This window comes from Elephas maximus, chromosome 4 (assembly GCF_024166365.1).
Source record: "Elephas maximus indicus isolate mEleMax1 chromosome 4, mEleMax1 primary haplotype, whole genome shotgun sequence".
Taxonomy (NCBI): Eukaryota; Metazoa; Chordata; class Mammalia; order Proboscidea; family Elephantidae; genus Elephas; species Elephas maximus.
The window spans coordinates 102580267-102592598 of record NC_064822.1 but is presented as its reverse complement, the minus strand read 5'-3'; the positions used below and the strand labels follow the sequence as shown (position 1 = coordinate 102592598).

The 12332-nt window shown below is 55.0% G+C and overlaps 2 protein-coding genes across 5 annotated transcripts in view; one reads left to right on the top strand and one right to left on the bottom strand.

The window, feature by feature from the left end:
* HDAC7 (histone deacetylase 7) overlaps positions 1 to 3066 on the top strand; it is a 37958-nt gene extending 34892 nt beyond the window's left edge. For all 4 annotated transcript variants that reach the window (XM_049882933.1, XM_049882930.1, XM_049882932.1 and 1 more), the window contains 2 exons: positions 613 to 751; positions 885 to 3066. In XM_049882933.1, coding sequence (XP_049738890.1) covers positions 613 to 751; positions 885 to 930 — 185 coding nt within the window. In that variant the 3' untranslated portion in view covers positions 931 to 3066. The remainder of the gene's footprint in view (positions 1 to 612; positions 752 to 884) is intronic.
* A 153-nt stretch (positions 3067 to 3219) lies between these two features.
* On the bottom strand, positions 3220 to 11460 carry SLC48A1 (solute carrier family 48 member 1). The gene is made up of 3 exons (XM_049882934.1): positions 11242 to 11460; positions 5310 to 5477; positions 3220 to 4280 (listed from the first exon to the last, which is right to left on the bottom strand). The coding sequence occupies exons 1-3, from the start codon at positions 11375 to 11377 to the stop codon at positions 4144 to 4146; spliced, it is 441 nt and encodes a 146-aa protein (XP_049738891.1). The 5' UTR covers positions 11378 to 11460; the 3' UTR covers positions 3220 to 4143.
* Between the last annotated feature and the right edge of the window lie 872 nt (positions 11461 to 12332).

Sequence of the window (12332 nt, the reverse complement as noted above, 5' to 3'; positions counted from 1 at the left end):
GCCCTTCCACTGTGCCAGGTCCTGTGGCAGGCGTGTCCTATATACATTATTTTCACTATTGCAGACAGGATTATTATTCCCATGGTGTGGATGGGGAAGTGGAAGCCCAGGGAGGGTAGGCAGCTTGCCGAAGGCTATGCTGTGTTCGTTCTGCATCCCACTCTCTCCTTTCCCGTGTGCTGGGCTGAGCATGGGGGCCTGCATGTGAGGGCTCTTCTGGGACCTCATGCTCCAGGAGGACAGGGCTCGGGGATCTGTGAGGACCCAGACCCAGACCCACCAAAAGATGGGCCCACGGTGCCCTTAGGAACCGCACACTTATGGGGGATGGTCTGCGGTGGCCTCTCAGCCAAAGCGGGGAGAAGAATGACTTGGGCACCCACAAGGCCCCCCTTGTGGCTGTGCTGGACCAGCTCTGCTCGCCTGTCAGGGCTGTGGGGGCCATGTCGGGGGTGGGTGTTGTGTTAAGGGGGGAGAAAGGGCAAGTGGGTCACAAGCACCACCCTCAGGCCCCAGCCTGAGACTCCAGCCCGTGTCAGGTCTAGGGTGCGGGTGCGGCAGGATGGAGGGGCTTGTCTCCCCCACCCTTTCTGACCTGACTTCTTGCCCCAGGTAAATACTGGGGCTGCATGCAGCGCCTGGCCTCCTGTCCAGATGTCTGGGTGCCCAGGGTGCCAGGGGCCGACCCAGAAGAAGTGGAAGCAGTGGCCGCGCTGGCATCGCTCTCTGTGGGCATCCTGGCTGAAGAGAGGTAATGTCTGACCCTGCGCGACAGCTTCTCCACGCCTGGCTTCTCCCCAGCCCGTGCCCCTCAGCCTTTTTGGACTTCTTGGCCAGGGCTGGGAGGGAAGCTCAGCTGAAGCCTCCACCCTGTCCCTTCACAGGCCCTCAGAGAAGCTGGTGGAGGAGGAAGAACCTATGAATCTCTGAGGCTTCAGAACGGATCTGCCCACCCACTCTTGCCCTGTGGACCTGGTTCTTTCTAACCTCTGGCAACAATACCTGCACCCCAGGTCTTCAGAGACCTGTTGGTGGGTGGTCGGGGCCAGAAAACAGCCTGTCTTGCCATCACCCCAGGGAGCCCAAGAAGGCCCCTGGGCCTTGAGGTGGGGACCAAACAGAACCTGAGAGGGCAGGCTGGGCAGCCATTCAGGCCCCACAGGACACTCCCCAGAACAGATTCTGCCCCTTGGGTCTGGGCCCCTGGCTGTGGCCCCCGTTCCTCAGGACGCGTAGAGGACTGGCTTCATGGGGCCCACCCTTAACCACTATTCTTGGCTCCACAGACCCAGGACTTTGCACACAGCCCCAGGCCCCACACAGAAATGTGAACTTGGCCTCAGCCAGGGCGGCCCTTCCTAGGAGGGGCCAGAGGGAGAGGTCCCTAGGAGGGGAGGGGGATGAAGCCAAGGGTCCCATATCCCTTTCTGCAAGGGGAGTCCCTCCTCTTGCCTGCTTCCTCAAATGACTCTGGAAGCTTCTACTCTCCACCGCTGGGCACTGAGACGAAGCTCCCTCTGAGAGCAGTCACCGGCAAGCTTCCCATCCGGTCCTGCCAGAGGCCACCCTACGTTGACCACTTCAGTGCCCTGGTGGAGCGGACAGGTGCTCTTGGAGTTCTGTGCTTCCCGATCCAATGGTGCCAAACCCTCGTCTCCCCCTGGGGGCCCAACACAGCCCCTCGGGCACTGCCCTCCCACCATGAACCTTCTCTGTTTATGGGGTCTCCCCACCCCACTCTGACTCCTGCCCCACATAGGACCAGCTTGGCTGAGGGGGAATGGGGTGAGAAGAGTGGATGCAAGACGTGGAGAAGGGGAGGCTGCCCTGGCAAAGTCTTCAAGGCTTCTGGGGTTCAGGACTGGGGCCAAGAAGGAAAGTATTTGTGTGTGTGTGTGTGTGCGTGCTCGTGTGCGCGTGTGCGTGTGTATGCGTGTGAGCATGCATGTGTGTATGTTTCCCAGGCCCACCATACCGTTTGTGTGCATGTTTTTATAAAAAAAAAAAAAAAATTTAAAAACGGAAAAAAATTTGAACAATAAATGTTTTATTTGCTTTAAAAGTGCAAGTGACAAGCCCCCAGGAATGGAGTTGGTATGCACACGGGCACCCGGCTGTATATAGCGTGCCGCTGGTCGGTACCGAGAAGGCACAGGCTGGGCTGGGCTGGGCTGCAGTCCCCTCTCTAGTTCTCACCCTTTCTGGGCAGCCGCCCTGCAGCAAGACTCTGTTCTGAAAGCACTCTAGCTGCCCCTGCCCCCACTCAGGGTAACGGAGAGGAGGCAGCTCTGGGCTAAGCATAGACGGGGCTGGCACAGAGGGCCCAGCCTAGGTGTATTTACTGGGGAGGGGGGCACAGATGCTCAGACCTAGCTCACTACAGCATTCCCAAAGAGCTGTGAATCAGACATTCCTGGGTTTAAGTCCCAGCTGGGAGCTCAGGTAAATCACATCATCTCCTGGGGCCTCTGTTTATCAGTAAAAGGCTCCAGAAATAGACATTGTTTATGGTTCCTTCCTGTTCTAATGTGCCATGACTTTTTAAGCATATACTGAGCCTAGAAGAGAATGGGCAAGGCAGCAGGCCCAGACAAGCTCACCCAGTATAAGCAAAGAGGAAAGCCCTGGGCTGCCAGCCCTCGCCTTTATGGTTCTGAGTTGCCAAGCTTTTCCAGCCTTATTACCTCAGACCTGGCCCCAAGCACCCGTGGCCTGGGAGAGTGTGAAGGGAAGAGGTAGTCTAGCGCTTGTCCGCTTCCCATCTGCCCTGGCCCCTCAGGGTGAGGGACTAAATCCCACAGGGGTGGCTATGGCCCTGGGTGTTCTCATCCTTGCAGGGGCTGGGGTTATGCTGACAGCCAGGAGGAGAGACTGGGCTGGTACGTTCCCCCACGCCAGAAGGGCCTCCAGCTTGAGACACTGACCCCCTCCCTTGCCCTCCAAGGCACAGTCTGGGCTAGGGAAGCCACTTATCAGACAACTATGGAACTCCCTTCCCCACCAACCTCCCACAGACCCCCCCCCCCACCAATTCCCACATGACAAGAAACAACCAGAGGCTGGCTGATACAAATGGCAGCTGTATTTCTGCTAAAGTGACAGTGACACAGATAAGGCAAAGAGCTGGGGGTAGGACACATCGGGGAAAAGGGGTAGACCGTGCAAAATGGCAACCTAACAGAAAAAGATTTAATAGCCCCTTCCCTCCCAACTTAGGTGAGCCCTTGGGCCAGCGTGGGGGCTGAGAAGCAGATTTTGTCCTTCAGAAGGGAGACTAAAAAAAGATGAGAGCTCTAGGGGAGGGGAGGCAGTGAGCAGGGGTTGGGAGGCAGAGAAGGTGTCATGGCCGGGGTGGTCGGGGCAGGTGTGAGAAGGCAGGGTGGAAACCCAGGGTTGGAGGTGCCTGGGCACAGGCTTGGGGGCTCTTTCCAGCCTGTACCGTGCTGCCCCTCCCTCAAAGTCCTGGAGGCAGAAGCATATTCCTGACCCTTAACCTGTCCTTGTTGAGTCCTGCTCTGGGGCGTGAAGGGGTGTGTGAGAGAGGCTAGCCACAGATGACTGCCTAGCTCTAGCACACTCATGGAGACCAGCTCTGAGTGGAACAGGGAAGGAGGAGGGACTCACCTCTCCACTCGGCCCCCCAAGCCTTGGGGAAAGAATCAAGAGTCGCCACCCTTGGGCTCCTTAGTTAACCTATCTGACCCTTGGGGGACAACAGAATGGGGGTGCTGGGGTGGACGGTATACTTGACCTGCCCTGCCCCGGCTGTCACCCCAGCCTCAGGGAGAGTGCCTGGGGCAGCAAGGACCAAACTACCTGCCCCTGCAACCAGGCAGAGATCAAGGCCCTAGCCCTGCCTGCAAAGATTCCTCACCGAATGCTAAGAAAATAGACCCATTTGAAAAGGTCGAAAGCTGCCTTCCAGCCATGCTGATGAGGGGCAACATAGCAGGAACCCCTTTCTACCACACCTGGGTCTCCCCCAAAGGGGGCAGGGCAGCTTCCGGGGGGCCATAGTCCTCCTGCTGTGTATGTTCTGCCCCAGTTCTGGGGTGCCCAGGGCATAGGGCAGGCCCGCCCAATGTCTCAGAGGCTGAGTCCAGGTCCTGAGGATCCCCAGGGTGCAGAGACCTCAACCCTGGGTCAGAAATCGCTGAGGATGCTGATGTCGGCGAAGTCAGCCCGGTAGCGGTGCGCATAGAGGCTGAGCAGGAAGGCCCACTTGAAGGAAATGAAGCTCCAGATGCAGGAGAGGTAGTAGCTGTTGGGGTCTGTGAGGCCTGTAGGGGGGTGGGGGGGGGGAGAAGAGCCCAGACCTTGACTCAAGAGGGCCTTACCAGGCCACAAGCCCAGGGTCACGCAACATCCCTGCAGCACTGCTTAGCTGAACCAATCCTATAGGTTGGGATCGGGAAAGGTCAGGGCTGGCCAATCACAGGTCTGTATCATATACACTTGCTTTTGCAACATTTAACCGAGGTTACTTCCAGCCTGTTTTAGCATTAGACTCCCTAAGGGCAGGGAGAGGAGCCTTTGGCTGCTTCCCGGATACAGCCACCAGAGGGCGCGCCCACTCCAGAGCTGGGCAGAAAGACTAAATGGTACCATCATTTATTTATGGGTGCTTACATGCTGGGCTTTGAACGGGGTTCTTCCGGTTTGAATCCGTGCAGAAAATCTGCATTTCTAACAATTCCCAGGTGATGCTAATGCTGCTGGTTAGGGACCAGTTCTGAAAACCACTGGTAGAGCAGTGGTTCTCAAATTTTATTATCCATAAGAATCACCTGGGGTTCTTGTTAAACTGTCGATTCTGATTCAGTATATCTGGGGTGGAAATGCAAATTCGCAGCAGAGGTTTAAACCAACCGAACCCGGTTCAGAGCCCTGCTTACATGTGCCACTCACTATGCTAAACACATCACATGCATTTCACTGAATCCTCCCAACCCTAGGTGGTGGGTACTCTTTTTTTTTTTTTTTTTTAAACCATGAGCAGGTAAGTGATCTGCTCAGTCCCTGGAAGGAAAGCTGTGGAACCCAGAAATCCTAGGGTCTACTCCTAAGTCACAGAGTCCTGGTGGCACAGTCGTTAAGCACTCGGCTGCTAACTGAAAGGTTGGAGGTTTGAACTCACCAGCCGCCCTGGGGAGAAAGATGTGGCAGCCTGCTTCCATAAAGACTTACAGCCCAGGGGGCAGTTCTCCTCTGTCCTATTAGGTTGCTGTGGGTTTGGTTTTTGGTTTACTCCTGAGTTGCTCCCTCCCGGCCAGCTGGCCCTCCCAACCCCACCCTGGAACGGCCCTCACTCTGGTGTCGGGTGATGGCCAGCACAAGGAAGGTGCAGAAGGCGGCGATGGAGACGACTGAGAAGAGGACGCCCACAAAGAAGAAGCCCCGCAGCCCCTTGAGCCAGGTCCTCCAGTAATCTTGCATGTACATCACGTGCGTCACCAGGACCCAGAGCGCCAGCACACCTGTGGGGACAGGCTCAGTCAGTGGGGACCCTTGCCATCCACTCCGGGCTGCAGGTCCCCTGTTCTCCGAACAGCCCCTCCTCAACCCCACCTTCAGCTCAGTGACCAGGACACAAGGTGGGGGTATGTACTAGGCCTGGCTTATAATACAGGACACCTGGGAAAGCCAGAACCCAGGTAAGGCAGAAACCTGTTAGAGAAGGAAAACTCAAATATTTCCCACTAAAAGGAGCAATAGAAGAGTGGTAAGACTGCACCCTGTCAAAGGCAGAAAACTTCCAAGACCCGGAGAAACAAGGCAGTCCTGTGGAGTTCCAGCTCTCACAGGTCTCACTGTGCTAACATCATACTGGCCTTTGTCACTCTCATGACTGCACGATGGAGTTTTCTGCAGGCCACACCACACGTGATCTCACAGCTTGAATGCAGATGCAGATAAGAGAATCTAGCCGCCTTCTGCTAAGCCAGACATTAAAGAACTTTGCAGATGCATTCAACCATGTCACTCTTCTCCCTAATTTTTGTGTCTTGTAAAGTACAAATACTTGTCACAAGAATGTTACCTATGTTAATACATTATTTTTAAGTACTTCAAAATGTTTAAGAATGTTCTCAGTTTTAATATCTAATACTGCACATATCAATAAAACCCATATAAGCAAAATGTCTATGGAGTTTCACTGTTTTTCAAGAGCGTACAGGGGTTCTGAAACTACAAAGTCTGAGAACTGCTGCAGTCTAGCCTGCTTTGCAGGGACTCCTCACTGCTTACCCTGAGGGCCGTAGATGTGGGGAAGCAGTCCTCCCACCCTGGACGCCCCTCAGGGGCCAGAACCTCACAGGTGACTCTCTCAAGGCCTGTGGCCAAGCTGTCCAGCAGCAGGGCTCTTCTCAAACACCCTCATTGTTCTTGCAGGACAAACAGGCCCAGCCTTGACACATGGCCAGCCCTGAGGACCCCAGGGCCACCCAAGACCCAAGTGGCCTCCTTCTCGCTCTTGGCCAGACCTCATGCCATTCCCTCCAGTTTTTGGTGAAGGGCAGGCCAGACTCCCCCAGCCCTTCCCGGGCCTGCCCTCCAGGATGACATCTCCTTTAGGATGCCAGCTGCCACTCAGCCAATACAATGAGTGCCCTCTGTGCCAGGCGGTGCCTGCTGGCACAACCCAAAGGGTGGAACAAGTATCAATTCCATTGGTCCCCAGCAAGGAGGGAATGAGGAGAGCGGTAAAGCCAGCGCAGGCTCTCAGCCTGCTGGCCTGTAGGCTGTGGGCCACATGGGGTGGGGACCCCAGGAGTCAGCAGACCTTTCAAAGAGGGAGTTGCATACACTCCTGTGTTTCCTACACAGTGTCCAAAATGTGCACGGGTAGGATAAGCATCGGGCTGGGGAGAGTGGTTATCTCGGGCAAGGGAGAGGAAGAAGGGAAGTTGATAGGGAAGTGGGGGTGGAAGATGCTTTGACGGAATCAATGATATTTTATTTCTTAGGCTGCGTCGTGAGTGTAAGAGTGTTTGTTAAATCGTCTATCCTTTTTCACATGCGTGAAATAATCCTTTTTTTTTTTTTCCAGTTGAAATAAAAGGTGGGAGGAGTATCATCGTGGAGCTATGCTCTGGTTATCAGCTCAGATGCAGTCACAGTTCAGATGGCCTGGTGAGGGAGAGAAAACCATGAGGCTGTAAGCCAGGAAGCCTGGGCCTGGTGCTGCTGGGCTGCTCACCACCTCCCAGAACCCTGGTGTTTGCACATCTATAAATGGTAAGCCTAAGGATTTCTGCCAGCCCGGGTGCTCAGGGAACCAGGGTTCCCTCCCTGAGAGAGCAGAGGCCCACCAGCTCCCATTGCTTGCCCTCCTCACCCTGTGTCACCCACACTCCCCAGGTTCTGCCCCTGCCCACCTCTAACATTCTTCAGGGGCTGGGGGCCTCAGACTTGGGTTTTTCTACCCAAGGACAGGGTGAGGCTGGACAAGCATCTCTCCGTCCCTACCTAGGCAGGAAACTGGAGTGAGCAGAGGAGGACAGAGTAAGAATTCCACAGCTTCAACTTCAACCTTAAATAATCTGGATTTCATGTTGGCCGCCTTTCCCAAAAGTCTTTCCATTCCATGCACCCTAAGTTTTTATCTGAGGAAGCTGTTTGATTTCTCAAAGGGCCCTAGGAAGAAGGCTTACTGCCACTAGGCACGTTCCAGGAATAGTCAGATGGACACCTGTCTGGGATAGGCCTGCACACCCTCTGCCTGGGTGGATCAGATGAGCTCTATGATCCTTTCCTACCTGAAGCTTCTGCAAGCCAGTGTGGGAGAAAAAGAAGGAGGTCAGAGCAATTCCTCTATGACTCAGCATTTCTGGGTTGGAAACTGCTGAAATAAGGGCCAGTGAACATGCCATCTTTTAGTCTACTGGCCGTGCTCCAGCGACGCTCCCAAACCACCCACCCACAGACCCACTCGCACACATCTACCAAAAAGGACTGAGAGCAGAAGAAAAGGAAGATGGCATTAACCTATCCCTCACCTCCAGACAAACAAGGCCAAGTCTGGAAGCAGGCCCACTGCCACCCATCCTGGCTCTCATCACTTTCCTTGGGAAGAGCAACCTCCCCCACCAACTCCACCCAAGGTGCTCAATGAAGAGGGCAGGGGTTCCTTACTGGTCCCCTCCCCACCCTTCACTGAGCTGCACAATTCAGGGCAGAATGGCCAGGCCCTGGCCCATCGGCTGCATGCCCAGGGCAGACCTCACTCCTCAACATTCCCCCCGCCCCCACAATGCCTGCTCTGAGGAGCAGGGCGGGCCCTGTCTCTGGGCTCCCAGCTGACAAGCTAACTGTAAGCCGACAAGCTAGGGCACTGGGTCAGTCAGTGAAAGTATCCCCAGCAGCTCGGCTGGAGGTAGGGAGACAGGGGAGGCCACGAGGAGCTCACAGGGTAAATGCAGACCAGCGGGACACTAGGTTCTTGCACCCCAGCCCTACCCCCCACCCCGCCCTACCTCACCCCACCACCACCACCACCCCCCCTCCCCGCCCCAGGGGAAGGCGAGGCCCAAAGCCTCTATGTGCCTCTTGCTCAAACACAGAGCCATTTACACTCCTGGCGCAACTGCTCTAGCCTTCTCTTTCCTTGGCCCATGAGACCTACAGCAAGAGTCTATGTGCCCTTCCTCTATGGTTCCCACGGCAAAGCCAGAGCAGGGGGTCCAATTCATGCCTCTCCAGAAAAACCCGCTCTTTCTTCTGTCTCCATATTTCCTCAAAGCTGTTTCTTCCCACATACCCACCAGGGTAGGAGAGGGAGTCCTAACCCATGAACAATCTTCCCACCAGACCCAGGGGCTCCACGGCTGACACTGCCAGAAACCAGCTCCCCCAACCAAACCCTGCCTGGCCCCACACATGGGAGAATGGTGAATTTGGAGGCTGTCCTCCAGTGACTCAGCAGTTTCTGGGCTGAAAAAACGCCAAGTCAGAAGTGGGTGCTCACAAGTCAGCAAAACCGCTGACACTTCACCCCCAAAAGAGGAAGGCTGACCGGCTACAGACCCTCTCATGGAGGGGAGGGTGTGTGCCACGTGGCCCTGGCCCGGCAACATCCCCTACCTGCCCCAAGCAGCTCTGGCTCTTCTGTGGCCACCTCCTGGTTGTCAAGGGTCAGCACTTCTGGGAAGGTGCTGGGGCCCCAGGTGGTGGCTGCCCTCACACCTCTCCCTGCAGGCGACTCCACAGCTGGCCAGCCACAGAGGCCAAGGGAAGCCCCAGAGAGAGAGAGGGCAGAGTTTGGGTCAGAGGGAAACCCCAGGGGACAAAGTCAGAGGGCCTTTTCCATGGCCCTCTAACAGACAGCTGGAAAGATTCAGAGAGTAGACACCAGAATTGCAAAATTTCAGACCTGGAGTGGAGTCTTAGAGATCATCTTTCCGTGGAAGCACCTCCCACTCCTTATGGATGAGGAAACTGAGGCCCAGTGACCAGTGACGTGCCCAAGGTCACATGGCTAAGGAGGGCTCACTTCCACCTCCACCAGACCAGACTCCAACACACCCAACTCTGATCCCAGAGTCGGCCCTCCCTCCTCACCCCCAACCATCACCTGCAACCACAAGGGGCAAGGCCACACGTGTCTCTTTCCAAAGGAGAAGGCAGCAGAGCCAATAGGAAACAGAAAAAGAGGTTCAAGGAGAAGTGAAGCTTGAAGAACCTGGTGGGTGGTGGGGGTGCAGAGGGAAAAGGAGCAGGGGTCTGCAGGTAACTGAGCAGAGATGGGCTGCTGCCCCAAGAAGGAAAGGAGCCCACAGGTGGTGTGACATCTAGGCGGGCACAGGAATGTTCCAGCCGGAGTGACCACCTAGCCTTCCTTGGTGACCCCCAGTGCTTTGCTTAGGCTTTGGCCATGCATGCCCCTCTTATAAGGCAGAAACCCCCTCTCTCACTTTCTCCGCCCATAGATGGAGCTCAGTAAGTTTGGTGGCAATGAGTAAATCCAGTTATTTTTAGTTAGTCCATTTTGGGTCCTTCTGGCAGATGATGTTAATAATGGAATAAGATCATCATATGTAAAAGTATTATCCTTATGTGCATTTTTCCCCCAAAGTGCTTTTACCACACATATTATTTCACGTAGCTGTGTAACCCCAGTCCAGTTATTTATTTACTCTAAGTCACAGTTTCCTCATCTATAAAATGGGCATGACAATAATGCCTATTTCATAGTGTGAATGTAAGGATTAAATGAGATAATGAAAACGAATTGCTTAAACATTGCCTGGCACATAGAAAGCACCGAAAACAAACAATGTTAGCAAGGAAAAAAATTTTGTTGTCTTCACACCAATTCTACAGCAGAAAGGTGAAATGGCTTGCCCAAAGACGTTCACAAGTCCGGAGCAATGGTGAGCACTGGCCCTCCATCAGCATACTTCTGTACTCACTCTAGCACCTGTCTCCCCACCCCTTCCCTCCTTAAGGTACATAATGTGTTGTCAGCAGGGTTTAGCAGACCCAGCCGAGGAGCCACAGCAGAGGGGTGGCAAAGAAGCCCCAACGTGGGTTCCAAGGAGGATTCCAGTTTCCATCTAATCCCTAATGCAGTCCTCTTGGTCTGCGCTGTGGGCTCTGTTGGGGCTGGCGGGTGCCCACTTGAAGGAGGCATACTGGCTTCCAGAGGAACTCCCAGCCCACCCTCTTGATGCTGCTCCCTTCCCCATTTATCCCCTTTCTCTGCTCACCCAGCCTCAGGGGAAGGGGCGGGGATTCCGGAGAACAGAGAGGAGAGACTCAGAGAGAGAGAAAGAGAGAGTGTGAGTGCGTGTGTGTGAGTGCGTGTGTGTGTGCGCACGCGCGCGTGTGTGGGGGTCTTCACACCTAGCCATGTAAGGGGACCGCGAGAGAACCGGGTGCGCAGAGAGGACGCCGTAATGGGGGAACTGGGCAGAGGGGGCAGACAGAAAGGGTGCAGAGACGAGATAACCCCGGTGGCTGCGTGCAAAGGAGGGGGCTGAGGCGGTGGACTGTGCTGCAGGTTTGTGCAAATGGACGTCTGAGCCCCGGGAACGCGCCCGGGTCCCAGAGACGCCGGGGGAATGCCCGGGAGCCCTGGCAGGCGGGGCCTGAGCTGCCCACGACGTTCTAGGTAAACACCCCACCCGCTCCCCGGAGAAGCACCTCCCAGAGCAGCAGGCAGCGCCCCCCCGGCAGCCGCGCGCCGGTCCCCGGCCGGGAGACCGGACTGAGCGCCCCTCGCGCGCCCCCGGTGGGTACCTGCGAGTCCCCCCATGGCCGCGGTCCCCGGCTGTCGGTAGACGACCGTCCAGACGAGGAAGATGGAGAAGCCGGCCACGGAGCTAATCCCGGAGTAGGCGGCGCGGAGGCCGAGCTGCAGCCGGGACGGGGCCATGGGGCTGCGGGCACAGGGCAAGCGCGGCCGCGGCGCAGCCGGGAGTCACAGGTGCAGGGCCCGGAGCCCAGAGCCGCCGACTACCCCGCGCTCCGCCCCCGGCCCGCCCCCGGCGCCGCCGGCACAGCGCCCCCTCACGGCCGGAGGCCGCCTACGCCCGGGGCTGACTGACATGAGAGCACATCTGGTGTCCCTCAAAGTGAGGTTCCAGGCTGCCTTATCTTTTGGGAGGATGCTTGTTTAAAAAAGTAGATTCCTGAGCTCATCCCCAGGCCCACCGTATTAGGATAGTTAGGCCTTGGCAGGGCCCGGGAATATGTATTTATACATACACCTGTAGCAATTACTTTTAAATTTTTATTTCTGAACAGTAGGCACATTCTCATTTAAGATTTAAATTACTCTTTTAACTTTTCATGAAGAATTAAGGCATAATTATAATGATATATATATTACCAATGGAATCAAATTGAGAGACCAGAAATAAACCCATACATCCAAGGTCAGTTGATTTCCCATAAGCGTGCTAAGTCCATCCAATGAAGAAGGAATAGTCTTTAATAGTGGTGCTGAGACAACTGGATTTGCACATGCAAAAGAATGAGCCTGAACCCATACCTCACACTGTATAAGAAAACTAATTCAAAATGGATCAAAGACCTAAACATAAGAACTAAACACATAAAAGTCTTCGTAGACAACACAGGGATAATGCTTTGGGATCTCTAACAATGGATTTTCAGATATGACATTGAAAGCACAAGCAACAAGAGTCAAAATAGATCAATGGGAGTTCATCAAAGTTAAAGACTTTTTTCATCAAAAGACTTTATCAACAAAGTGAGGAGATTGGGAGAAAATTTTGTATATCCGATGGAGCCTTGGTGGCACAGTAGTTAAGAGCTCAGCTCCTAACCAAGAGGTCAGCAGTTCGAATCCACCAGCTGTTCCCTAG